The 25700-nt window shown below is 35.2% G+C and overlaps 1 protein-coding gene across 1 annotated transcript; it reads left to right on the top strand.

Moving 5' to 3' along the window:
• Nucleotides 1–23999: 23999 nt before the first annotated feature.
• LOC118184460 (uncharacterized protein F54H12.2-like) lies at nucleotides 24000–25307 on the top strand. Its single transcript, XM_035354130.2, has 2 exons — nucleotides 24000–24552; nucleotides 24640–25307. The coding sequence occupies exons 1-2, from the start codon at nucleotides 24000–24002 to the stop codon at nucleotides 25305–25307; spliced, it is 1221 nt and encodes a 406-aa protein (XP_035210021.2).
• The last annotated feature ends 393 nt before the right edge of the window (nucleotides 25308–25700 follow it).

The raw sequence follows: 25700 nt of genomic DNA, 5'->3' as shown, positions 1-25700 counted from the left end.
GGTTAATAAGATGGGCACTCAAGCTACAAGAATATAATCTGGTAATCAAGCATACCCCCGGAAAGGAAAATATCGTAGCAGATGCCCTATCCAGAATTAAAATAGATGAAGAAGGTAATACCGTAAAGGTGGCAATGCTCACAGCATGTACAATAAATTCCCGAGAAACTGTAATAACCGAACTGGGTAAGGATCCTGAGTTTGGAAGCATTTATGAGTATTTAAAAGATCCTGAAAATTTTAGCCACCAAGATATTGTGGCGATAAGAAATAGGGCGGCCCATTACGAACTAATAGATGGTCTATTATTCTATACAAAAACTACGAATTCCAACAACGAATTTCGACCTGTTATCCCAGCTAGTCTTAGATTAAATATCCTGCAGGAGCTCCATGACACCTCCTTTAGCTTCTCATGCTGGTATTCGAAAAACTATCCAACGCGTACGCGAGGCAGTCTATTTTCCTGAACTGCAAAAGTTAACAAGGGCGTATGTCCAGTCCTGCCCAACATGTCAAGCAGTTAATAATATTAATTTCCGCCCGGCCGGGTTTCTAAATAGTATTAAATCCGAATTTCCAAATGAAATAATTGGCATCGATTTATTGGGCCCTTTCCCAAAAAGTCAGTTAAATAAAAGTCGCTATCTCCTTGTTATGGTTGATCATTTTAGTAAGTGGACCGAAATTGTTCCCTTAAAACGAGCCTCCGCAAAATTAGTTACTGATTCTATTTTAAATAAATATATTTTAAAATACGGGGCGCCCCTAAAAGTTATATCGGATAATGGTCCTCAATTTGTAAGTAATGTATTTGAAGACATGTGCCAAAAACTGGGCATACGTCATTTAAAAATGGTCCCGTATCGGCCGCAATCAAATATAGTGGAACGGTTCAATAGAAATATAGTGAAAATTATCCGTAGTTATGTTAAAAATTTTCATAAAAGCTGGGATAACTATGTCAATGAATTTGCTTTCGCCCTTAGGACCGCAAAACATGATACAACGGGCAAAACTCCTGCTGAGTTATTTTTAGGCAGAAAGATTATAACGCCGTTAGATAAATTATTTTATGTGCAACAAAGAGCCCTAGAATTTAAAATGGGTGATATAGAAAAACTAATTAAAGAAGCAAAAAAGAATACTGAAGTAGCACAGAGAAAACAAAAGCTATATTATGACTTGAAACGACGGGGAGTAACATATAAAGTAGGGGATGAAGTATTAAAAATTAAGCATTCACTTTCTTCAGCACCAGAAGATAAAACTGCCAAATTTTTTCCACGATTTGAAGGACCATATGTCATAGAAAAAATAACTCACGCTGTAGTGGTGTTAAAAGCCAGAAATGGTGAAATCTGCTCCGCAAACATTGATCAAATCAAACCCTACTATGATCGTAATAAAATGCAAATTTTCAAAGATCTTTTGCAGGACCCGGAACGGCAGACACCGCAGGCACAAGCTCCAGAGGTGGAACAACGACAAGTACAAGGGCAAGCCATTAAGAGGCAGGAGCAAGTGAAAAGAAAGTTTCCCCGCGGGAAAAGTGAAGGTAACAAGAAAAAGAAGCCGTTCCACCGTCCAGAAAAGAGAGCTCACGAACACCCCCAGAATGAAGAAGGGAGAAGGACGACGAATGCAAAGAGAGCCAGGAGAAATGACAGCAACTATAACCCGGCTCTAAAACGGAAGATCTACTCATCCGACAGGACTCTCCGAAGCAAATGTCGCCAAACTGCGGAAGGGCCACCAGCGGCGGAGGAAAAGTTACAAGGAAAATTTGAACGGCCAGCAACGAGATCCAAGCAGGAACACGAAAGAAGTTTCCCGGTTCCGCCAAGACCAGCTGCCATCAAACGGCCAAGACCACAGGCAGAGGCGAAAAAGAAGGTATTCAAGGCTGACCGAACTGGAAAAAAAAAGAAAGCTTCTAGAGGAAGTGCACTGAAGGGCGAGCCCGCACACGAAGGAGGATAAATCAAACAACAATCTACGCTACTTTCCAGGACTGGGCTCAGAAAAGAATGTCCGAATATCACAAAGATAAGTAAAATTTTATGTTACTTTGCAAACTTAAGTTAATCTTTCATTCTTACTGCAAGTGGCAGATTTCAAGAAGTTTTACCTCATACGAGGTCTACCTTTATCGCCAAAAGGGCGAGAAATGAGTTGTTACCGATTTTGGTATTATGTTTTTCAATTACTCGCGTGTAAAACTAAAGTTGATGTATAATAGCGATGTGTAAAGACTTAAATATTGTAAAAGTTATTGTATAAATTTTATTTAAAACATTCTGGCAAGAAAGAAGTTTTAGTCTGAAAGACTTTTTGAAATGTAGTATTTCAATGTAGAAAAATTGGCACTTGCTTTGAAAAGAATAGAAGTTAACAATGTACTACTAATGTATGTTGTCAAATGCGTAAAATTAACGGCATGTTAATATGTTCTTATATACAATGTGAACTGTTATTTCAAATGTTAAGAAATACCGTGATATGGTAAAAGTGAAAGTAATGTTAAAATTTTTTTTATTCGTGTGACTGTAAAAAGACTAAATCATGGTGAATATGTGTTAAAGGTTGAATGAATGTAGTTAGGCTCTCTGACGCTACACTTCAGAGTTAGCCACTTTCAGAATAGTACCTCAGGGTTTAGAGTTGAAGTTAGGGTGTGTTACGAGGTCTTGGTATGTTGAATTTTTAACACGTTAGTGCTTTGATTGTAGGAGGAAGTGTTGAACACATAGACATAAACACATTCGTGTTTGGTGTTCTTTTACAACACATGTCAGAGAGCACGGGGAGAGATAATTAAAATAGTCATGAATGAAATAAGAATGTTAAGAGAAATATAATTATACATGTTACTTGCCATTTCATTGTGTAACATTTCATTAAACTAGTTTTCCTACCAGATCTCTGGAAGGAACCAGATTTGAATAAAAGCTCCTGTTTAGATGCAGTACAGATGAAAAAGTTGCGTGTCCTGGGAGCTGCTATTGTAAAAACAAATTTCTTTCTTTTAAATTTCTAGTTTCTAACGAAAAATGTTTGTAAAATATTGGCCTCGCGTTAGATTCTAGAGCTAAAAGTTTTCAACAAGGTCGTTTTAGACCTCAGTTTCAAACTAATTAACTCTGGCGGGAAGTATGTAAGGATCTTAAGTTTTACTAACGTTTATTTTATTTTAAATATTTACTATCACTTCTTATTTTCTACTTCCGGCCAGAATTATAACCGTTAACGTATTTATGCAAAGTTTGTCTGGCGAACGCCAAATATTTAAGTTGTGGCTTTTTGCCAAGCGAGAGAGAGGAAGCTGTTAGTCGAAGCAGGCCGCTTACCTTAGAAGTTTTACTCAGTTGCTGGTTGCCTTCCAGGCCAGAGGTTTAATCCTCTTGATAACTTTAAACGTATTGTAGTGTTCACAGTTCTCTGTACTACATACGGCTTCCTGTTAATATAAGGCCAATCTTCCACGTTTATTATTTTAAAGTTAAATTAGAGTTTAGTTTTATTTTTATATTTTTACGTTTAGACCACAAGTAGTGGGTCTTTGTATTCCGAAGTACGGAAGTTATTGTAAATAGAGAAAAATAAAGGGTTTTGTATACCCTTCTTGTGTATCCTGTCTACTTCCCACAGTTATTGAACATAGCTTTAGTAAGCTCTCTGTTCCGAGTCAGGTCCTTGCATGTTCCCGAAGAGAGTAAGACGGAACATTGAACCTGATACAGTGTCCTTCATATCCTACTAGACTAAAATCACTCCAGTCTGAATTAAGATGACAAAGTCCTATGAAGGTTAAAATACCTTTTTATTAACTCTTTAAATTTAATAGAAGGCACCACTTATGCTTACAAAACAAAATTTCACCACTTGCGGGTATTTAAAATAACATAAGTGAAATTGAAATTAAGTAAAGTAGTCGGAGACTATACGAATGATCTACTTAAGCTAGCTCAATTATTTAACTGTTCGCTTTTAACGTCGGCTAGCAAAATGGCTAAAACCGAGACTTTAAACTTTGGCAGAGCTGGCGATAGAATAAACTGTAAGCGAGGCTGCCGAAAATTCTTACTCTAAAACATTCAAACCCCCTTCTACTTAAATACTCGAACAAGTAATTTACAGTCTGGTGAGGATTACAGAAACAAGAACTTACAGTAAAGCCTCAAATTGATATAAACTTTACATGTTACTTCTTGGAACCAAAATGAATAGATTTGTTTTAAGAGAAGTATGATAATTAAACTGAATTAAATGAAATAATTCTTACCGTGAACTCAGTTTTGAAATTTCAAATTTTCTGATAAAGCTTTTTAAAAGCCTAATTTGTGTTAAGATAGGTAGCATTTTTTTACTATAAAGTATATCTCTAAATTCTATAATTTTTTCTCTCTTTTTATTTTCTGATTTATTTACTTCGTTCAGACCATAAGTTATTAACTTTCATTAAAAATTCATTTCACACATTTCCAAAGGAGGAAATTTCTACAAAACTTGAATAAATATCAAGATTTCTTTTCAAATGATAAATGAAAGAGTCGTTAAGATGTATTATTTTTCTTTTGCAGCGAAACCGCAATATAAAATTGAATGCTGTATTTTTTTTCAGTTCATAACAAAACAAAACTGAACATAATGAACTCCTCGGAACAGTTTGAAGAACAAGGATCTAAGCAAACGAAAGAAAATTACATGATTAGCTAATATTTTGTGTATCCATTTTAAAATATTTCGTTTTCGAATCCAGTTCATTTTAAAACAATTCCATGTGAATATTTACGTTAAGTTTTGGGAGGGGAAGCGGGATTAATTGAATCCTAAACTCTCAGAGATGCTTTGATGCTGAATCCTAGTCATATCGATCCCGCCTCATCCCCTGAATGAGCTGAGGTCAGTGAGCTCGACACAACACGTGCAGGGCGCGGCGATTGCATTCTGCGGGGGTGTAAGGGCCTGCCGAAGTGTCCTGTCCTGCATTTCCGGGATTGAGCACGAATGGTTCGCATTTCTAACTTCGGCTCCTGTGAGAGAAGGATAAAGCAAAGCGGGAGTCCTTAATACTGATCTGTATCGCAAGCATAATACTAGAAAACCATCCCACTTATATCTTAACATATTTCCCAGTACTGTAATTGAGTATCATTCCTCTAATTACGGCCTGTTCCTTCATCTATTAATTTCTAAATTTTAATTAAAAGAGTCCCTCCTTGGATAACTCTAGAAATGTATGATATGTTTCCGAGTCTTCAACTTCAGATGATCAGTTGAAAATGTATGAAAATTTTCAAAACTTCTGCAGTTGCTTTAGGGGAACAGAATTTCCACCATAATAAAAGTGTTGTTTCTTGTACTTTATCATCTGATTTTAAACTACTTTTAAGATGGAAAGACTGGTACACAAGCAGATATTCTGCATTAAGATTTAGATACCAGAATTTGATATCAAGTCTGAACTCATCTAAAACAAAATATTGAGGATGAGTTCCTCGAAAATAAAATGCAAAATTGTTTTTTGAGCAAGTCCTATGTACCCATGCGGACTTAAGCACAGTTTCAGCCAGAGATAATTAAAATGCAGAACTTGGAACTTAAATTTAGTGGGCAGGTCTTCAGCGCGGAACCTGCACTCAAAATCAGAGATCATTACTGATTTTGAGAAAAATGAGAAATGAACTCTGATTAACTCAAAGCTTCTTCATCGTTTACATTAGTTTTACATTCCTAGACGGAGAGATGTGATTTCAAAAAATGAGAATGAAAGGACTGAGTAATTCAAAAAGATACTTCGCTATTTAATTTAGTATCTAAAGTAAATTAACTCATTAAAATCTCATTGAAATGCGTTATGTTTTACATTTCTTATTTCTCATTTAAAAGATTACTGCAGATCCTGAATGATGCTTCCTTTTAAAATACATGCATCATATTTGACGTAATAAACTGAAATACCATACTTTATGCAATTCAATAAAAAGCACTGGATAAAAGAGCTATTGTCTAGAAATTCTACTTAGCAGAAATAAAAGAATTCAGAAAATGCTATTACGCAGTAAAAAGTGCTATTAGAATGAGCGCAGAAGATGTCTTTTCCTCTCGGAGATACCAAACATCGCTGAAAGTCTAATACATGAAAGGGCAGTTTATACAACAAATTAGGAATTGGTAGAAAAGGTAAAATTAGTAGAAGAAAGCATGATTTGTCGATTCGAAGCGATCAGAATTCGGAATATTCTTTTTACATGCATTTGGAATGGAATTCCAGATTCATTCTTTAGAAGTAAATTCGTGTGCCAATAAACCGCCTTCAGAATTTGGTTACTAATCGCTTTAAATTTAGCTGCTTCTTAATTTCTTCAGGCATATTTTAATACAATAACTCTGACTAAGATAATATGCTATTTGCTCTTGTAGAAAATAACTTAATTCCATATTATTATCTAGCTTGTCTGCAATATTTCAGCGAAAATGTGATTTACTTTTCATCTTTGTTGCATAGTTAATAAATTTTTTATGTAATAATAATAATGAATAAATTATTGTAGGCACACCTTAATATACGAACTATTGCTGTACTAAATTTCAGAGTTAAGTAGTGTCTTTTAGAAATAAAAATTTAATTTAATTTAATTTCCAACAAATTAAAAAAATGTGCAAATATTTCCATTCACTGAAAAATTATGGTCTGGTAACTTATCGTTGCCATGGTAATATTGTAAAGGAAACAAAACTAATTATTATACGAGCTTTCACTTCACAAATCGCTGTTAGGAATGAATTAATTTGTAAAGGCAAAGCCTTCTGTATAAGAAGTGCATTATTATTGCTAGAAATGTTATGTGCCCAATATTTATACATGCTTTAGATAACTGCATTCAAATCATAAATTTTCTGGTGATATTCAGGTATAATTAAAACTCGTAATGACAGTATTCTTTAAACTTATGTAACTGAAATTTAGATTTTTTTTAATGGACAGCGAGAAAAACGTAATACTTCGAAGTTACCTTTCTGTGTATGATTATTTGTCGCATGCAGCATCATGGGCAAGAATTTTTTTTTTTTTTTTCATCTTTCGTTGCATAAAAATAATTGGAGTGTCTCGAGTAAAAGCAAGGTAATTATCAATACGAACAGCCAGGAGTATTTAATTAAATATAACTGCATTAATAGGTTACATAATTCTTGTGCAGTCTTCGTATGAATATACCAAAAGTATATATGAAAAAAAAAAAAACTGCACTGAAATTATTCGTTGAAGAAACTAATGAAGAGATTTAGGAAAAGCATACATTCTGTAATCGGTAGATTGCAGTCATTCTGTCCTTTTGTTCCGAATTTTTCTTCACTGTCAACAGAGGATTAATGTGTCTTTTTCTCGCTTTTTGTTAAAAAAAAGAACACATAAATCCTCCGCTGATCTACATTGTTGGTCAGATAATCAGATTTTCCTTTTTCTGCAACCCAACTATTCAAAAAAAAAAAAAAAAAAAAAAAAAAAAAAACAACGCCTGCCATTGGTGAATTGGATTTTCTAGAGGCATTTCACATTTATAAAAATCTCTCAGTTCTAGCTGACGATGCCAATTCCTATCCGTCTTTACCGGAAATTATTTCATAGTTGTTCTTATTTTTCATCAATAGCTGGCACCAGTAGCTTGCTATCGCCTGAGCACAGGCTTCTCCTTCGTCATTTGCACTTTTGCAGCTAAAGAAGTAGGTTCTATATTTAAACCTTCGAAACTAGTCTTACAAATTTATGAATATTACGCTGATTCTTGTAACCTTGGCACCTTCAATAATCGTTATTCACTGTGTTAATTTTAACTCAGATTCACTCAGGATTTAATTTTGAAGAGAATTTTCTTCATGAATTCCACATGAGCAAATATTGCTTCATTAATCTATGATTCTAGAACATGAAATATAATTTAGGTACTTATTGTATATCCTAAAAACGGCATCCTCCTGAAACTAAAGTTTTAAAATTGTTAGGACTTATTGGAATATATTTTAGCAATGGTATTTATATTACCACATACACTACAAGAGCTTTACTAGAATTAGAATTGTCACTCATTGTCAGCACCCTCATGACCACAATCATTGTCAGTATAGGATTCCGGAAAAACACTCATTTCTATTTTACGTGAAAAAATTTGTGGGGGATAGCAGTCAAATGTAAGGAATTATTCCAGGGGATATAAAATTTGGAAAATGAGCATTTTAGTACTTTTTGTTGATACTCGAATTTAAAACGACCCCAAGTTTGTAGATTTTAAAAACTGAGGTAAAACCCCTCGCCCTTATATTCGGGTAAATATGGCATGCTATAAATATGTTATGATGCTATTAAGTAATTGTTTAAAATCCAGGTTCATGAACAAGTTCACAAGCCGATAATTCCTCTCTCATTTCCTCTCGAAGAAACTGGCCACATTTCTAACACTTTGATTCCGTAGAAAAAGATAGTACTTTAGAAATAATCCCTTATATATTTTCATATTTATTTCAGCTATAGCCAGATAAGCCTGACATTTTAGAAGAAAGGGCCTACTCGTGTAACCTAAGGATTAAGAAAAGTAAAATAGTACGTCTTTCTATTTTAGAATCAAAGGAAAGAAAAACTGATAGACATTCTTTTCATTTCCAAGTAGTTTCGAGATTTCTCTGCAGAAGTGTGTGTATCCCATTAGAACATAATCGTAATTATGAATTAAACAACGTATCAGTTTTGAAATATGAAAGTCTCTTACATTTCTTTGTTTTACATCAATAGTACTCCAAAGAGATAAATTAATTCATTTGATCAAAAAACAATGACATTTCGGATTTACAGACAATATACGCTAGCTTTCAGAATTTGGATTCGGGTACAGTTTCTAAGTGAAATGGTTAAGAAGTTGTAATGAATCACTTAAAAATAGAACTTACATTGCTACATTAATTTATTCCAGGGAGCAGATACTTCAAAATTCACTGAAATTATATTAAATAAAATGTTGTGAGACATACCTAAAGCATAGCTCTTCGTGTAAGTTTTACAAAAGAAAAAAGTGGCATGTAAAACCTTTTAGAATTTGGTAAATGCAGTCTCATAAGGAAGCCCACTAATTGTTAGATCCTACAGCAGACACGCAATGTCAGGAGTATCAAATGAAACCCACCTCTTTAGAATTCATAATCATTCCAATCATGAATCCTTGTCTGTAATACGAAGCACATGCAGAGCTTCCTAACTTAATCAAGTAGAACGATTCTTGCATTTTAAATTCATTAACGCCAGCAGCAGAATTGAAAATATTTTTTACAAAGGAACAGGGAATTAATACGCCACGGGTATACAGCAAAAGTAAAAATTATACAGTATTTCTTTACATATCTATACTTTGAATAGGTTTTATTTGGTTAGATAGTCTGGGACAGGAAATCATAATTCCTGATCAATTTCGAAATGTTAAATAGCATATTACGTTCTTGGCAAGAGGGAACCGATATTTCGGTACCATTTGAAATCATTTTATGTATTAAACGTATTTTTATTTTATAAACCATTTTAATTTGGTACCATATTATATCGCCATCTTTTATTACTTTAGATGCAGCTTTCAGCGAAGGTAATTAAAAAAAAGTGTCCACATATTAGTTTTTATGCTTAGAAAAGATATTTTATTAAGTTAGACAGACTAAAATCAAATTATTCAAAACTTTCCGCATTATTATTTTTCCCTTACTTTAAAATATGAGGCTGAGAAAGAAAGGTGACAGCTGCCGAAATAAATAAAAAGAAACGACCACATAAGCTCATTTCCCAGACAGCGCTCAGGTAAATGATGACAAGACATGCAACATACTAAGCAAAAAGTACCGCAGTAGTTGTCACGTAATGGAGAGGTTCATAGCTCAGAAATGTCTACTTTCAGCTTTTAATGGCAGCAATATTTCACTTTGCAGAATTTCCACAGTACCTTTCTGCAATGCACATTATTGGTGTGTTACGAGGTTAATACTTGTTCTTCTAACTGAATGGTTCACTGGTTGATGAAACTTTGCCCTGAGAAAGAGTAAGAAATAATAGTCTCAGTATTTCTAAAAATACCCTTGAAAAATCTTCCATACAAAAGGTAATAAATTCAGTAATTATTTTCCAGAATACATTAGAAGCAATGAAGGCGGAAGAATTAGAAACCTTGTGTTTAAAATAACAATCAGCATAAGACGATGACATTCGCATATTTAATATAAAGACATCATTTCAAAGGTTCAAAACATTGAAAATATTTGCTAAATTTGACAATATTTCGCTAGTTATCGCCAACTTGAGACTAAGAATTAGTTGTCGAATTTAAAAATTTAAAAATTTAGTAGCTTTAGTTATGCACCTTTTCTATCTCTCCTAGCTTACCAGAATGAGTTTATAGAAAATCGTTTAATGTAAATAAGAAGTAGTATTTAAGCCGAAATTCCACTGACTTCGGGAGAAGGAATCAGAATTTATGAACAACGCGCGTTTGCCTTTTGGCTACGTTTCTCTAAACTGTTACTACACTCGGCCATATTACGTGCCTTGATAGCTTCACTAGATAATTCGATATATAGGGGCTAACTAGTTTAGATTTATGTTAGCTTCGGCTAATCTCTTTAGTTAGTCATTGGTTAAGTTCTTATTTCTTACACTTTTGAGTTTAAGCCCAAGTGGAGACTTTGCTGTACGCCCTGAGAAAAGGGCCGACTGTATATCTTTGTTTTTGAGCAATAAAAGGTAATTAACCTTTCTTAAATTTACGTTTCTAATACTGAACTTAAGCGATTATTCGCTTAGCTGTTCACTAGGTTCCTCAACACTAGTTAATAGATGAAATGGAGGAACCCTACACTGGCGCCCAAAGCATTTTCGGTGAACCATGCTGTTGGAAAATGAAAAATTTACTCTTCCTGCTAATTGACTCCTCCGACCTTTCAAATCCCTCAGCCACCAGCAAATCTTATGAAGGGATTCTGTTTCATCGTAGAAACAATGAGAGCAGCCACGAAGCAAGCTGCAACATTTGATGGCAATGGTTCCATGATGACTTCCCTGGGGCAGATGAATCTGCATTTTACTTTACATCCTGTAAACCAACTGCAGAAAATTACAATTGCTACAGCGAACTTAAAAGGCCAGTCCTGAGTTGGTTCAAGGGAATCGAGAAATTCCTGTTGGGAGATCCAGGATCGGAAAAACTTTAAAACCGCGCTATTAAAAGCGTTTCCCGTAGTCAAAGACCGAGCGAAGCTAGAAGCAGAATTGTTTAGTAAATATCAGACGAATTTTGAAGAGTTGACGGACTTCATCTTGAGAAAGATTCAAATTTTTATTTTATTATATGGAAAGAGGCCGGATAATGAATTAATTGAAGGAATATTGCTGAATAAGCAGAATTCTTATCGGCAAGTGAGGAAAGCTGAAAAGGAGATAACAAGAAGACGGGTTAGTCTAAAGCATTTGAAGATCGCAGTAAGCAGCAGCAGAAGAAAGGGGCGGAAAATAAGGATTTAAACTGATAAGGGTGGCCGAGAAAAGGGCCAGGTCACCCCCTGGAAAGAAAAATCCCTCGAAAATTAAACTAAATACGGTAGTCGTAAAAAATTTGGCCTTGCCGAACATTCATATCTTATTGAACAATGTTCCTGCTACCGCCTTACTTGGTACCTTTATGCAGCTTTTTGTCGCAAGACTTCCTTTAAGAAGAAATTTTGCCGTTATACATTGTTTAAAACTACGGGACAGAAGGTAATTGACGCCCAATGAAAACAGCGTGCCTGTATTGGAAAAGTAAGGCTGCACTTTTCCACTGCAGACAAACTGTTTTTATTGGGCGATTAAATAAAGAGAGAAATACAAAAGTAAATTTTCTGGTAATGAGAAACCTATTAACTTCGTTTATTTTATTATATTTATAACTTTTTACTCGCAGCAAGCGCAAAACTAAATTCTAAGAACCCTACTTTACAGGTACAGATGGATACTGTTGAGAAGAAAAAGGGGCTATGCCAGATGTCGCGCTGAACCATCTCCAAGAAAAGGAAAAATAAAATGGAAACATTCGTAAGACACGTTTGTAAATTATTCGATGACAAACCTGGCTTCTGTCAGGTCATGTAGCATGAAATTAATGTTAAAAATGCCTCCCAGTCCGTCTAAGCCATATCGGTATGACCAAGGGAAAGAAGAGATATTAGAACAGCATATTAAAAAATGCTAGAGAATAAAATAACTGTTCCAAGTAGCAGCCTCTATGCAAGCCCGGTAGTTTTATGTAGAAGGAAAAACGTCCTCTCACCGTCAGATCCGAAGTCATGGAAGTTCGCAGTTGATTACCGATAACTAACGCATCCCCTTCCCTATAACTAAATATCCCACATATCCTCTTCCCGATAACGGATGAAATAATAAGGAAAATCCGATCTACTAAGTATATGGCTACGCTAGACCAGACGTCAGGCTATTTTCAAATTGCAGTAAAACCCGAAGATATCGAGAAAACAGATTATATAACGAAGTCAGGCGTGTATGCCTTTTTGAGAATCCGTTTGGCTTAAGCGGAGATCTGGCTAGATTTCAGAAAGTCATGGATATTGTATTAAGACCCGTCATTGGAAAAAGTACGGTCATCTATTTAGATGTTATCATTGTGACAAGCGAAACGATAGACGATCACGTTAAACATTTGGAGGAAGATTTCACATTATTAAATGAAATGGCCTCAAGGTGAATCCGAAGAAATGCAAGTTTGCAGTAATGAGCTTAGATATCTCGGTTATAAAATCTCAAAAAGGAATCGAGACCAATAATTCTAAAATATTAGCAAATAAATTGTTATCCACCTCCAAACACCGCCAAAATATTATCATCCGTTTAAGGCATGTGCTCGTATTATAGAGTATTCATCAAAGACTTATCGAAGATAGTTGAACCCTTGCTGGTTCTCAAACGCAAAAAAACTAGATTAACGTGGACCGCAGAGGCAAACATTGCGTTCGAAGAATTAAAGCACTCATTAATTAAAGTCCCAGTTCTCATGTTCCTGGAAAATGAGAATTTAGAAATTGCAGCAGACGCCGTCCTCTCCCAAAATGGGTAGCCAGTTGTCTTTTTCAGTAAAACGCTGAATCATATCAACGAAACTACACTGCAACAGAAAGAGAAACTCTTGCTGTCTTAGTAGTGGAACAAAAATTCCGAGTTTATTTTGCAAGCGCTCCGATAACAGTCTACTCAGACCATGCGGCAGTTGGTCGCTTGTATTCGGAGAAAAATCTTTCACCTGGCTTATACGCTGGACGTTAAATTTACAGGAGTTAAACTTAATTATAAAACATACACCGGGAAAAGAAAACGTTGTTCCGGATGCCCTATCAAGAATTAAGATTGACGAAGAGAGAAATACAGTCAAATGTACGATGCTAACTTCCAGAATAACTGAGTCACGTGAAACAATAATTTCAGAACTGAAGGCGGACCCTGAATTCAAGGATATATATGCATATCTTGAAGACCCCGAACATTTCGATCATGTGGACATAACGGCTATTCAGAACAGGGCCGCCCACTATAAAGTCGTTGATAAATTGTTATTTATACCAAAATAACTAACGATAATTAAAAATACTGGCCAGTGATCCCAGTGAATCTATGGTTAAATATTTTAGAGGAGCTGCATGATTCGCCCATTTTGCGTCACTTAGGTATCAGGAAAACATTGCAAAAGGTCCGCGAAGCGGTTTATTTTCCACAGTTACAGAGGGGAGTAACGGCATATGTTAGGTCATGTCACATCTGCCAATTAATTAATGACGTTAATTACAACCCAGCCGGGTAGTTAAATAACATAAAAACCACTTTCCCAAATGAACTGGTTGGCACTGATTTGCTCGGATCTTATCCTAGAACAAGATAAAATAAAAACAGATATCGCTTAACTATCGTTGATCACTTCTCGAAGTGGGTGGAAATAATTCCTCTTAAAAGGTGCATCACCAAAAATATTATCAGATTCGTTTTTAAATAAGTATATTTTAAAATACGGGGCTCTAGTAAAAGTAATATCTGATAATGGGAAACAATTTTTAGTCACTTATTTAAACACCATTGCACAGGACTTCACATATGCCATCTAAAATGGTACCATATAGGCCGCAACCGAATATTTCGGAACGCCTAAACAAGAATATTGTTACGGATTTGGTATTTAATTAGTTAATGTTAGTAGAATTATAAATAAAATTGTTTTATTCCCCGTGCAGTGCAGCGCGTGACGAATATTAAAAGAAAGCGAAGACGGGAAATTAAAAATACAAGAGCGCGTGCATTTAACATTTAATAAATAAATATCTCTTTTTGATTTCGAGAAAATGCCAGAAAATTCTCGCGCATTTGATAAGCTTATATAAGCGTCATGAAAACCTCACAATTCGTTATTTAGTCGGTTGTTGTTTTAAGAGTTTGTTTAGAAAACTGCTCATGTTGACTGTAGCGAATTCGCGGATTAACTTTCTCTAGCTGTTTTGAATTAAGTTCTGTTGAACGTTTGAGTAATTAAAAGATAACTACTATGAGATATTGTACTACTGTACGAATATCTGAGGAAATTGAAGAGTTTTGTTTTATTTATTTGTGAAAATAATAAATCTTCTTCATTTTTCATCGGACTTGTGCATTCAATTCATAACGAACCCGTACGCACGCAACAGTATTGTTAAAATTATTTGGGGATGCGTAAAATATTATCATGACCGTTGGGATAGCTGCGTCAATGAATTAGGCTTTGCTTTAAGAACGGAGAAGTACGATACTACACAAAGACCCCTGCAGAACTTTTTAGGGAGGGAAATTTTAACTCCCTTAAATATATATATATATATATATATATATATATATATATATATATATTTTCAGCAATGGGAAGAAAAATTTAAGTTAAAGGATATTCAAGGAATCATTAACGAAGCGATTAAAAATTCCGATGTAGGGAGGCAGAAACAGAAAGTATACTATGACAGGAATAGACGAGAGGTAGAATATTCTGTGGGTCATAAAGTTAATCCTTATCATCTGCACCGAGCAAGCAATCAAAACTGTACTTCAACTACCATCCTATTCCCTAAATCCCAAATTAAAAATACATTAAATGAAATAATGATTAAAAGATAGGAATACTGGTGGCAAACGCACAGCAAGGCAGAAGAGCCTTTAAATTTATCCCAAGCATCAAAGAGGAGAACAATAGCATTAAATCTCACATAAATTGATATATTAATGGACATGGCCTCTTCCCCACATATTTCTATGAAAGAAACATCTCTGAAAGTGACACATGTGTATGTGGAAATAGGGGCCATCCAGAGTACTACATTTTTTATTGCTCCATAACAGAGAAACTACATCTTAAAAAACCAACTCAGAACTTAAATTCGTTTCTAAACTATGCAACAGCAAATAAACACCTTCAAATAAAAATACAAAAAATAATCGAGTTCTTAGCAGCAAAAGGACAAGATTTATAATGCCCCCAATTAACACAATCCTTCTCAATTCCTCTCACAACTAATTATGCTTTAACTAGCGAAAAGTACGATAGCGCAAATGGTCCTCAGAATTTTGTATGCAATAATTAAGTACTTGTTCTATCATAAAATAAATTAAAAATTCAAATTAATGTAACTGCACTACAGCATGTATGTTCATAATAGTAATATGTTAAATAGAATTAATATGGTAGAACTTTTATAATATGGACTTTGGCAAACTATATGCCTGCAAAAAAATGAATGCAAAAACGAACTCTATGTAAAAATACGCTATATGTAAAAGGAATTCCTTGCAAGAAATGTATGCATCACGGAACTGACCGATAGAACTGTAGAACTTAAACCCACAAAATACTGCATCAAACAAACATGTGAAAACAATCGTAATCCATATGATTCAACATTATGCAACAAATTCGTAACTGCTATGTAAAATCAGTTTTATCACCATGTTGAAGTAATATTCAGGTACCACCATGCATAATGTAACTTTTCATAGATAAAAATGTACAAACGAAACACTTGGGACATGCGGATGAGCCTCTAATGCACTGCTGGCAGTGGTAGGTCCCGCGGTGTAGCGCGAGGCGGGCATCTTCTGTTTCAAGCTAGGCTATTCGGGAAAGTTAGTAGGAAGGAACGACACCTGGATCATCTGTTGGTTAATATCTAGTGTCCCCCTTACTCGTACCTATACCTATTATGTGCACCGAAAAATAGAGTCACAAAATTCGAGCCCAGGTTCGAAGGGCCTTTTGTTATTGAAAGGATTAAACATGCAACAGTTTATTTAAAGGCTGCAAATGGCCAGTAAATAATTGCAAACGTTGACCAAATTAAACCATACTATTGTCATACTGATTTTTTAAGTCTTAAAAGATTTGTTACATGATTTTGGAAGCGTGCCAAGAACTCCGATTAGCCAAGCAACAAACTGGATTCCCCCAGCAGAGAAACGGAAGCGGACGGAAAGTACGACTAAACAAATGCAGCCGCGATAAGGTCCAGGTTCAGTGGAAAAGAGAAAAGATGCAACCAGTGAAAGTCCAGTAAAAAAAGTCTCGCCTCAAAGAGCTCCAGTGCCAGCAGAAAAAAAAAAAAAAAAAAACGAAAGGGAAAGCAGTGAAACGAGGGGCACCACAAGAAGGTCCGGAAGCAACGAAGGAAGCCTCGCCAGGTAGTCTTCGTTACCGTCGACAACCACGCCAAAGGAGTTCGGAAGAGGTCCAGGACGAAGAAGCTGACGCGGTATCCTTGCCGTTCCAGCAATCTAGGAAGTCCGAAAGGAGGTTTAAAGATCCCCAGGAAAGAAGTGCCCCCAGGAGGTCAAGAGAAGGCCCGAGTACCAGAATCCTCAACAAGGAAAATTAAAGTGCAAAATTTAAGATGTCCCACTTGGGAGGAGTTCTGCCAAAACAGAATGGAGAATTATAAAAACCAAAAAGATAAGTGAAAATTTTCTTTCTTTGCTTATTTAGAATGCAAGTTCAATTTATATCATGTTATTCAAATATGGTAAATACTGTTAAAAGCAAGAATTTCGAATTCGCAAGTTTGCGAGAAAGTATATTGTAAATATCTTTTAGTCGGAAAGATTTTAAATAATGATGAAAATTGTTATTAAGTTGAACTTAATGTTTAAATTTTAGAAAAAGCTTGTAAAATTATGTATAGCAATTATGTAACTTGTAATGTAAAGTGAATTTAAAATTTTATATGTTAAATGTGGGAAAATGTGTTGAAAGCAAAAATTTTAAATGCCGGTTGTAAAAGTGCTTTAAAGTTAAACTTTGTTTAAATGCAAACTTTGTATAAATGCAAAACCTTGTTTAAATGAACGATTGGGAAGAAAATATAGAATGAATCTATGTTAAAAGTTAGGCTCTCCAGCCAACACTTAAAAGTTTAAATGAAGCTCTCTTTAATATACTAGGTGCAGTTTTGTATTTAGGGAGTCTTTGAGGTCTCATATGTCAAATTCTAACAAATTGCAGATGATGGTTAGTTGGCAGCATTGATTCGTGGTAACACAACACCGATACGATCAGTTCATTCAAAACAAATTTCTGGAGAGCGTGAGAGAAAATTAGTTAAAATGTGTATGAATGAATGAAAGCTGTTTGAGGGCCAAATAAATGCAATAAAATGTGTTTGGAAGAGAATATGGAAACTTTTCGTAAAAACAAATACTAATTCCTTTTCCTTCCAGATATTTTGGAAGGACCAAAGCATATATCAGACTGATTTCAAGATGAAGAAGACGTATGTGCTAAGCAAGAATGTCGTAAATTGTAAAAATTATATTTCTTAGTTTTAGCTTAGCTTTAGATCTTTTGTAAAGTTGGCCCTAACAGGAAGAATTCAACAATGCCAGTGATTTAAGAAAGCAGAGTTTTAGAAGCTAAACTTTGATTTTTTGTAGAATTTAAACTTTTAAACAAGGTCGTTGTGAGACCTTATTCTTTAAGTAGTTAAATTCTGGTGGGGAAAGATTAGGGTTTATCCTAAGTTTATAATAGTTATTTTTAAGTTTATGCAACTTTCCTATCTCTCGTAGCTTCAGCTTATAATTCCTTACCAGAATGAGTTTTTAGAATCGCGTTTAACGCAGATGAGAAGGAGTCGTATTTAAGTCGAAGTTTCGCAGACTTCGAGAGAAAGAATCAGAATTTCTGAGTAGCGAGCACTTGCTTTTTGGCTACGTCTCTCTAAGCTGTTACTACGCTCGGCCGTATTACGTGCCCATGATATCTTCGCTAGATAATTGAATATTTAGGGGCCAACTAGTTTAGATTTGTGTTAACTTCGGCTAAATGTCTTTAATTAGCGATTGGTTAAGTTCTTATTTCTTACACTTTTGAGTTTAAGCCCAAGTGGAGGCTTTGCTGTACGCCCTGAGAAAAGGGCCAACTGTATATTGTTATTTTTGAGCAATAAAGGGTAATTAACCCTTCTTGAGTTTACAATTCTATTCCTGAACTTAAGTGATTATTCGCTTAGCTGTTCACTAGGTTTCTCAATACTAGTTAATAGATGAAATGGAAGAACCCTACAGCATTATAATCATTAAATTTATTTTCTAACCATTTTGTGGAAGATATGGGCGTTACCTTCATTCAGAGAACCTTGACAGCGCATACTGACAACAGTTAGCCTTAATTCATAACAGTTATCCTTAATTGTTATTGCAATCAAAGAAACTCATTGCCTAACTTCCCTGGCAGACCTTTTTTATTTCTTTCTCTGGAGTCAAAGAAAGAATCGTGTTTCATTTGGAGTTCCTTCTTTTGGATTCTAAGCCACAGTGGCGAAGAAAATTTTCAGAGTTTAAAGTATTCGTTTTTCGAAAATGTTCCATCTTTAAGACATAGACAGACGCCAGCTCTATTTGTTCTTGTGTCAGCTATCAAGATACAGAGTCATTGGGTTTTTCATTGAAGCAGGAGATGTGAAAAATGTACAGTGCTCTAGACAGGATTCAAATTCTGGACCTCCCAAGTGATAGCCGGACGTGTTTCCAATTATACCACGAAGGTACGATGTAAGGAGAGAGAAAATACCTTACATACTCCCCCACTTAAAGAACGATTGGGAAGGAGCTGATCCAGTCGCCAAAACCTGGTGGTGACGAATTATCGTCCATCAACTTTTAATCATCTTTTAATTCACTTGTAGATTCAAGGACAGCGGTAAGTGATTTTTCACCGGAGCAGAAGACGTGAAAATGTACAGTACCTTCTCTGAGGTTTGAACTCTGGACCTATTGAATGTCAGCCGGACGTGCTTCCAATTACAGCAAGAGGGCAAGTGCTAAGGAGTGATAAAATACCTTACAAATATACCCATCCTATATTCACTCGTCTCAAATGTAGATGTGCAGAATGTATACAAACTACCAAAAAATATGCAAATAGTGCTGTTACTTGTTTTATCGTGAAACTACGGTCCCCACGAATTATCTTTCTGTTATACAGGGCACAGTGTCGTAAATATTAGTTTATAAGATGCTGCATAGTACATGGTATCTCTCAAACGTTACAGCCTGAACTGTGATATTCGTTAAATCACCACTTCACTGAATGTAATATAAAGTTGCACAAATGTAACTTACTAGTGGCATACCACCGTATGCTTTAATTAGCTTTTCATGTGCTCTTGTTTCCTAACCGAATACAAAACAGCAAAGCCTCTTTCTAATTTATGCCCCACAAGTGGCCATGTGCTTAAAACTGCTGAATACTCGTAGCTCAACACGGGATCGAACCTAGACGAATGAGCTGGTTTTTATGGTTTTCTACGTGTGTAACATGAATACGATCCAGTTTTCCCAAGAAAATCCTCCACAAAGAAATCTTTAGGCAGGTAGCCCTCTTGTACTTTACCATATTCAAATAATTTAACCTATTATTTTATTGAGCACATTCGATAAGTTATCTGGAAAGAAACGCTTTTTTAGATGGCCTTGAGAAAACTCCGGGTGTATCTACTGATGGCGAGAAAGCTGAGCTACATGAAGTGGGTGTTTAATGTACATTCTGATACCTGTCGTATGTATTTAAAAGATAAAAAAGGAACTCAGCCTAAGACAGCAACCCTAATATGCAAAACCTTTTAAAAACTTAATTTAATTCCGACAATACAACTAATTCTTTCCTTTAAAAGATTTGATTCTTCACAGAATGTTTCGAGAAAGGCGAATGCAGAATTTATTTACTTAATTATTTACCCTGTATATTTTCAATTATAAATTTTCGCAAAATTACCATATTTTAATTTAACTAACCAACTTTGTTTAATTCTCCCCCTTACATTTAATAATAATAAATAGTAACGCTGAATGTACTCACCCATGTCTTTACAAAAGTGCAGAAAAGATTCTTGATTATAGGGGTCTCACTTTTATGTAATTTACTACGGATACAACCATTATTAGCACAATAGTCAGACCAAGGCTCATTTCTTTGGAAGACTGAGCTTCTCTTAAGATCAAACAGTATGTCCAGACATACTGTGGAGAATTTTTGTTTCACAAGTGTTTTCATACTTTGGAATCTTCCAAGCACTGAATGAGCACCATTGGTTATTTGCCAAAATTATCTCGAAACACGTTTCTACAATCTTAGTTATAACTAGCAAAACAAGCTCTTCACCAATGATGCGAGGCTTTTTACATCTGGCTATTTTATACGAAACTTTATGACAGGCAAGTAAAGCTTTTTCATCCACAGTTTAAAAAATTTTTTATTTACAATTTCAAAAAATGATTTTTGCTTTTCATATGATTTTAATTCTAATTCTGAGAATTTTCAGGATCTGTTAACGTACTCACTATGAAGCGTTTCCAAATGTCTTGTAAGTTTATTAAATTTCATGCTGTCTGTTGCCAAAATGTTTGAGCAAATGACACATAGATGCCTTTTTGCTTTATTCACTTCAGTACTGATAAACCCAAAATTTAAATATTCTTGAGAATATTTTCTTGATTTTATTTTCTGTACCGCCAGTAGTATAAAAATACGGGTTCTGCTGCACGCGGTGTGCGGTGTGGGCGTGGTCAACGACGTCACACAGAAGGCGGGGCCAAAGGCAACGTCATCACACTAGTAGGCGGGGTGACGAGTGGAGTTGAGGTGTTGGTAGATTGCTGATTGAGTTGTAGACCTCCTGCTTTTCATTTAAAGTTAGTTTTTTTTTTAAATTGGCAACGGGGTCATGGCGTCCGCTAGGGATGAAAAATGAAAATAATCTATTTAGGAATTGCTCATGGCGTCCTCTAGGGACGAAAAAAGAAAATAATTTATTTAGAAGTTTCTTTTATTAAAAAAATGTTGTATGATTCAAAATATAGAATTGAACTCTCAAACAAAATATCTCACCAGCTCAGTAGTTTGAAGATTTTAACCACTAAGCTGACGGGATACATTCAGATTCAGGTAAAAAAAGCCTATATAAGAAAATGGAATTTGAATCAGCTCATCAATTGCAATTATGCCTGCCCCAGGAGAAGCCACCGTTGCGGTGTGTTTATACACTGTTTTATGTGTTATTTTATCATCCATCTATATTTTTACAGAATTTCATAAAATTCCTATTGATTTTACGCTACGTCTTAACGACAGTGGGAATTTATCATTATCCATATGAAGAATAATTCAATAGGTTATGAATATGAATTTATCGTATCAGGATCCGGCTCATGTTGCAAGTTTTGGTGGTGTTGAAGCTTTACATCGTGCTGCAGGAGGTAAAGTTTCCAGGAAAGAGATTCAAACATGGTTAGAGGGAATAGATGCGTACACGCTTCACAAACCGATTCGCCGAAAATTTCCAACGAATAGAGTAATCGTGTATTCTATAGATCAACAATGGCAAGCTGATTTAGTGGATGTTTCACATTTACGTGATCATAATGATGGTTATCGATATATATTAACCTGTATTGACATATTATCCAAATATGCATGGGCTGTTCCTCTGAAACAAAAGAGAGGAGAAGATATTGTGAAAGCGTTTCAAAAAATAATGAGTCAACGTAAACCAAAATTCCTTCAAACGGATCAGGGCACCGAATTTAAAAATAAAGTGTTTATAAAATTTTTAAAAAGAAATCAAGTTAAACTTTTCAATACATTCAATACTACCAAAGCATCCGTGGTGGAAAGGTTTAATCGCACTTTGAAAACAAAAATGTGGAAATACTTTACGACTCGAAATACGTATAAATATGTAGATGTCTTGGACAAATTAATAGAAAGTTATAATGCTACTTTTCATTCAAGTATAAAGCGAGCGCCCATAGAAGTCAATTCAGAAAATGAGAGTGATGTATGGTTTACCTTGTATGAAGATCATCCTTCTAACGTTTCTAAATGTATATTCGCTGTAGGAGATGTGGTACGTGTTTCCAAACTAAAGCTTACTTTCGAAAAAGGCTATGAAACCAATTGGACGGAAGAACTATTTGTGGTGACAGAGTGTGTTAAAAGACATCCAGCCGTGTATAGAATTAAAGATTTACTTGGAGACTCAGTAAAAGGAACGTTTTATGCACAAGAGTTGCAGAAAGTGAGACTGAAAGAGGAATATCGCATTGAAAAAATTTTAAAGAAACGTATGCGTAAGAAACAGACAGAATACTTTGTAAAATATCGTGGTTATCCCGACAAATTCAATCAATGGATTCCAGCTTCTAATTTACTCTCGATATAAAGTGTGAGAAAATATTGTATCCGAATCATTTGTGAAAATGAGTTTCTACGTAACACTTCCGAGCGATAGCTCTATGAATTATTTCCCCGAAAATAAAATTTCACATTTTATAACACGTTTACCTGTTCCCATTGAATTAAAAGGTATGTGGGAAGTTGGTTTGGTTGAATTGCTATATCCGCACACATGGCACAATGTGAATGCAGACAATAACTTAATTGGATTTGTTTTAGAGAAAGATGGTGAAATGTTAGGTCGTAGATTACCTCCAGGATGTTATGAAACAGTACCTGATATTTTAAAAGTTATTTATATTAAAGAACATCAAAACAAAATAATATTTAATTATAACCCAGTAACAAAACGAGTGAAAATCAAAGTGAAAAATAACGCTAAAGTGATTTTACATGATGGGTTAGCACAAATGTTAGGTTTTGAACCTATGGAAATTACATCTACAGATGATAGTTCCGAAACTGTTGTAGAAAGTCCTTTTGCAGCCGACCCCTGTGCACATTATCGTGTATTAATGATATATACGGATATTGTAGAACCTCAAATCGTAGGAGATGTTTTAGCTCCTCTTCTTCGAATTGTAAGAGTAACTGGTAGCGATGGAGAAGTGGTGAGTGCACTATTTGATAGACCTCATTATTTACCTGTGAATCGGAAAATGATAGACACTTTGGAAATCGATATAAGAACGCATATGGGAGCATTTACGCCATTTGAACGAGGAAGGTCATACGTGAAACTTCATTTCCGTCAAAAATACTTGTCGTATGTACCTTATCAGTGTTGTCAAAAATCTTTTGAAGATTATTATGTACAACAAACAGGACATGGATTGAATTATTATCAAGGTAATCTTTATCAGAGAGGATACGGATTAGGGGGTCTATTCAGATCCTTCTTTCGCGCTGCCGTACCTCTTATTAAATCAGGAGCCAAAGCAATTGGAAAACAAGTATGGCATAGTGGACTGAATTTGTTAAATGATGTATCACAAGGACAAGATGTAAAAGAGGCTGCTAAGCGTCGACTGAAAGAAACCGGAAATATATTAACGGATAAAGCTGCTACTAAAGTGAAGAACATGATTGGTTCTGGACGAGTCAATAAAAAGCAGAAACGTAGGAAAAAGCGTACCATTTTTCACCGATCAAAGAAGGTGAAAGCACAGGATATTTTCTCTTAAAAAAAAAAGTATGACTTCGTATATACATCGAGACTCTCCCGTTTGCGTCAAATCTGAATTAGATTTATTTACCATTCCTCCTACGCAAACAGCTATAGAAAAAGGACAGTTTGTGGAATATCACCCTCTCGCAAATATACGAGATGGAGGACCTATCGAATTTAATATTTCTGGCAGTGGTGAAGACTATATTGATCTAGCTGCTTCTTATATACACGTGAAAGTTAAAGTAGTTAAGGCAGACGGATCCAATCTAACAGACAAAGAACCGGTTGCCCCTGTAAATTTATTTTTACATTCTCTCTTTTCGCAAGTAGATGTAAGTTTAAATGAAAGAAACATTTCATCTGCGACAAATACCTATCCCTATAGAGCCTTCATCGAAACATTATTGAATTATGGGGAAGATGCAAAGAAAAGTTTACTCACCTGCGAAGGATTTTTCCAAGACACTTCACCTAATAAAATAGATGTCTTAGCTCAAGATGCGGATGCTGGACTAAAAGCTCGCGGTGAACTTATAAAAAACAGTCAAAGTGTGGATTTGATAGGACAATTACATTGTGACATTTTTCAACAAAATCGACTCATGTTAAATTTAGTTGATGTGAAAATTAAAATGGTGCGTAGTAAATCTGCTTTCTGTCTAGTTTCTACTGAGAAAGATGCCGATTATAAAGTGATCTTGGATCATGCTTCTTTGTTTATCAGAAAAGTAAAAGTAAACCCTGGAGTCTCTCTCGGACATGTAAAAGCGTTGGAAAAAAGTTCTGCTAAATACCCTATAGATCGAGTATTATGCAAAGCATATTCAGTATCTAAGGGAAGTTGGTCTTTTATGCAAGATAATGTATTTTTAGGATTGATGCCCAAGCGAGTCATTATTACTTGTGCAGAAAATGCTGCAATGAATGGACAATATTCAATGAATCCCTTTCTGTTTGCCCATCATCATGTCAACTTTATATCGATTTATGTAGATGGACAACCCGTTCCATGTAAACCAATGGACCTTGATTTCGAATCTAATCATTATGTGCGTGCTTACCACAGTTTATTTTCTGGATTTAATCGCGACAAAGGCATCTATTTATCTCGAGAAGAATTTGTGAAAGGACATGTGTTATATGCTTTCGATTTAACTCCAGATATGTGTGATGGATCTCATTTTAACTTACAGCATCAAGGTAATTTGCGAGTAGAAATTAAATTTGCTAAAGCTCTCTCTGTGACTCTCTCGGTGCTAGTCTATGCAGAATTTCAAAACGTGATAGAAATAACAAAATCTCGTCATGTACTATGCGATTTTGCTAATTAAGCAATGGACAACCTTGAAATAAACAGAGCACTCTCTCAGAATGCAAAAACACGAAAAGCATTTCTGGGAGTTTTTGCAAGTGATCGACTCCCTATCGAGATCAAGAAATATCCAAGTTGCTTTATAGCTAATGTAGATCGTGCATCTGAATCCGGTAGTCACTGGTTAGCCTTTTACATTTCATCCCCACAGCATTTAGAATTTTTCGATTCCTATGGACATGACCCATCCTATTTTCCTGGACCGATAACCAAGTATGCAGAACGATTTCCACAGATGGACTTTAATTCGATGACTCTCCAAACTAATGTAACAGCAGTATGTGGTCAATATTGCATATACTATTTACATTGTAAATGTCGTGGACAATCTCTCAATGATATATTGTTATCT

This window comes from Stegodyphus dumicola, chromosome X2 (genome assembly GCF_044657685.1).
Source record: "Stegodyphus dumicola isolate Sdum_Otavi_A_Nest chromosome X2, ASM4465768v1".
NCBI classification, from domain to species: Eukaryota; Metazoa; Arthropoda; class Arachnida; order Araneae; family Eresidae; genus Stegodyphus; species Stegodyphus dumicola.
The sequence above is the reverse complement of the archived record's forward strand: the minus strand, read 5'-3'. Positions and strand labels throughout refer to the sequence as shown.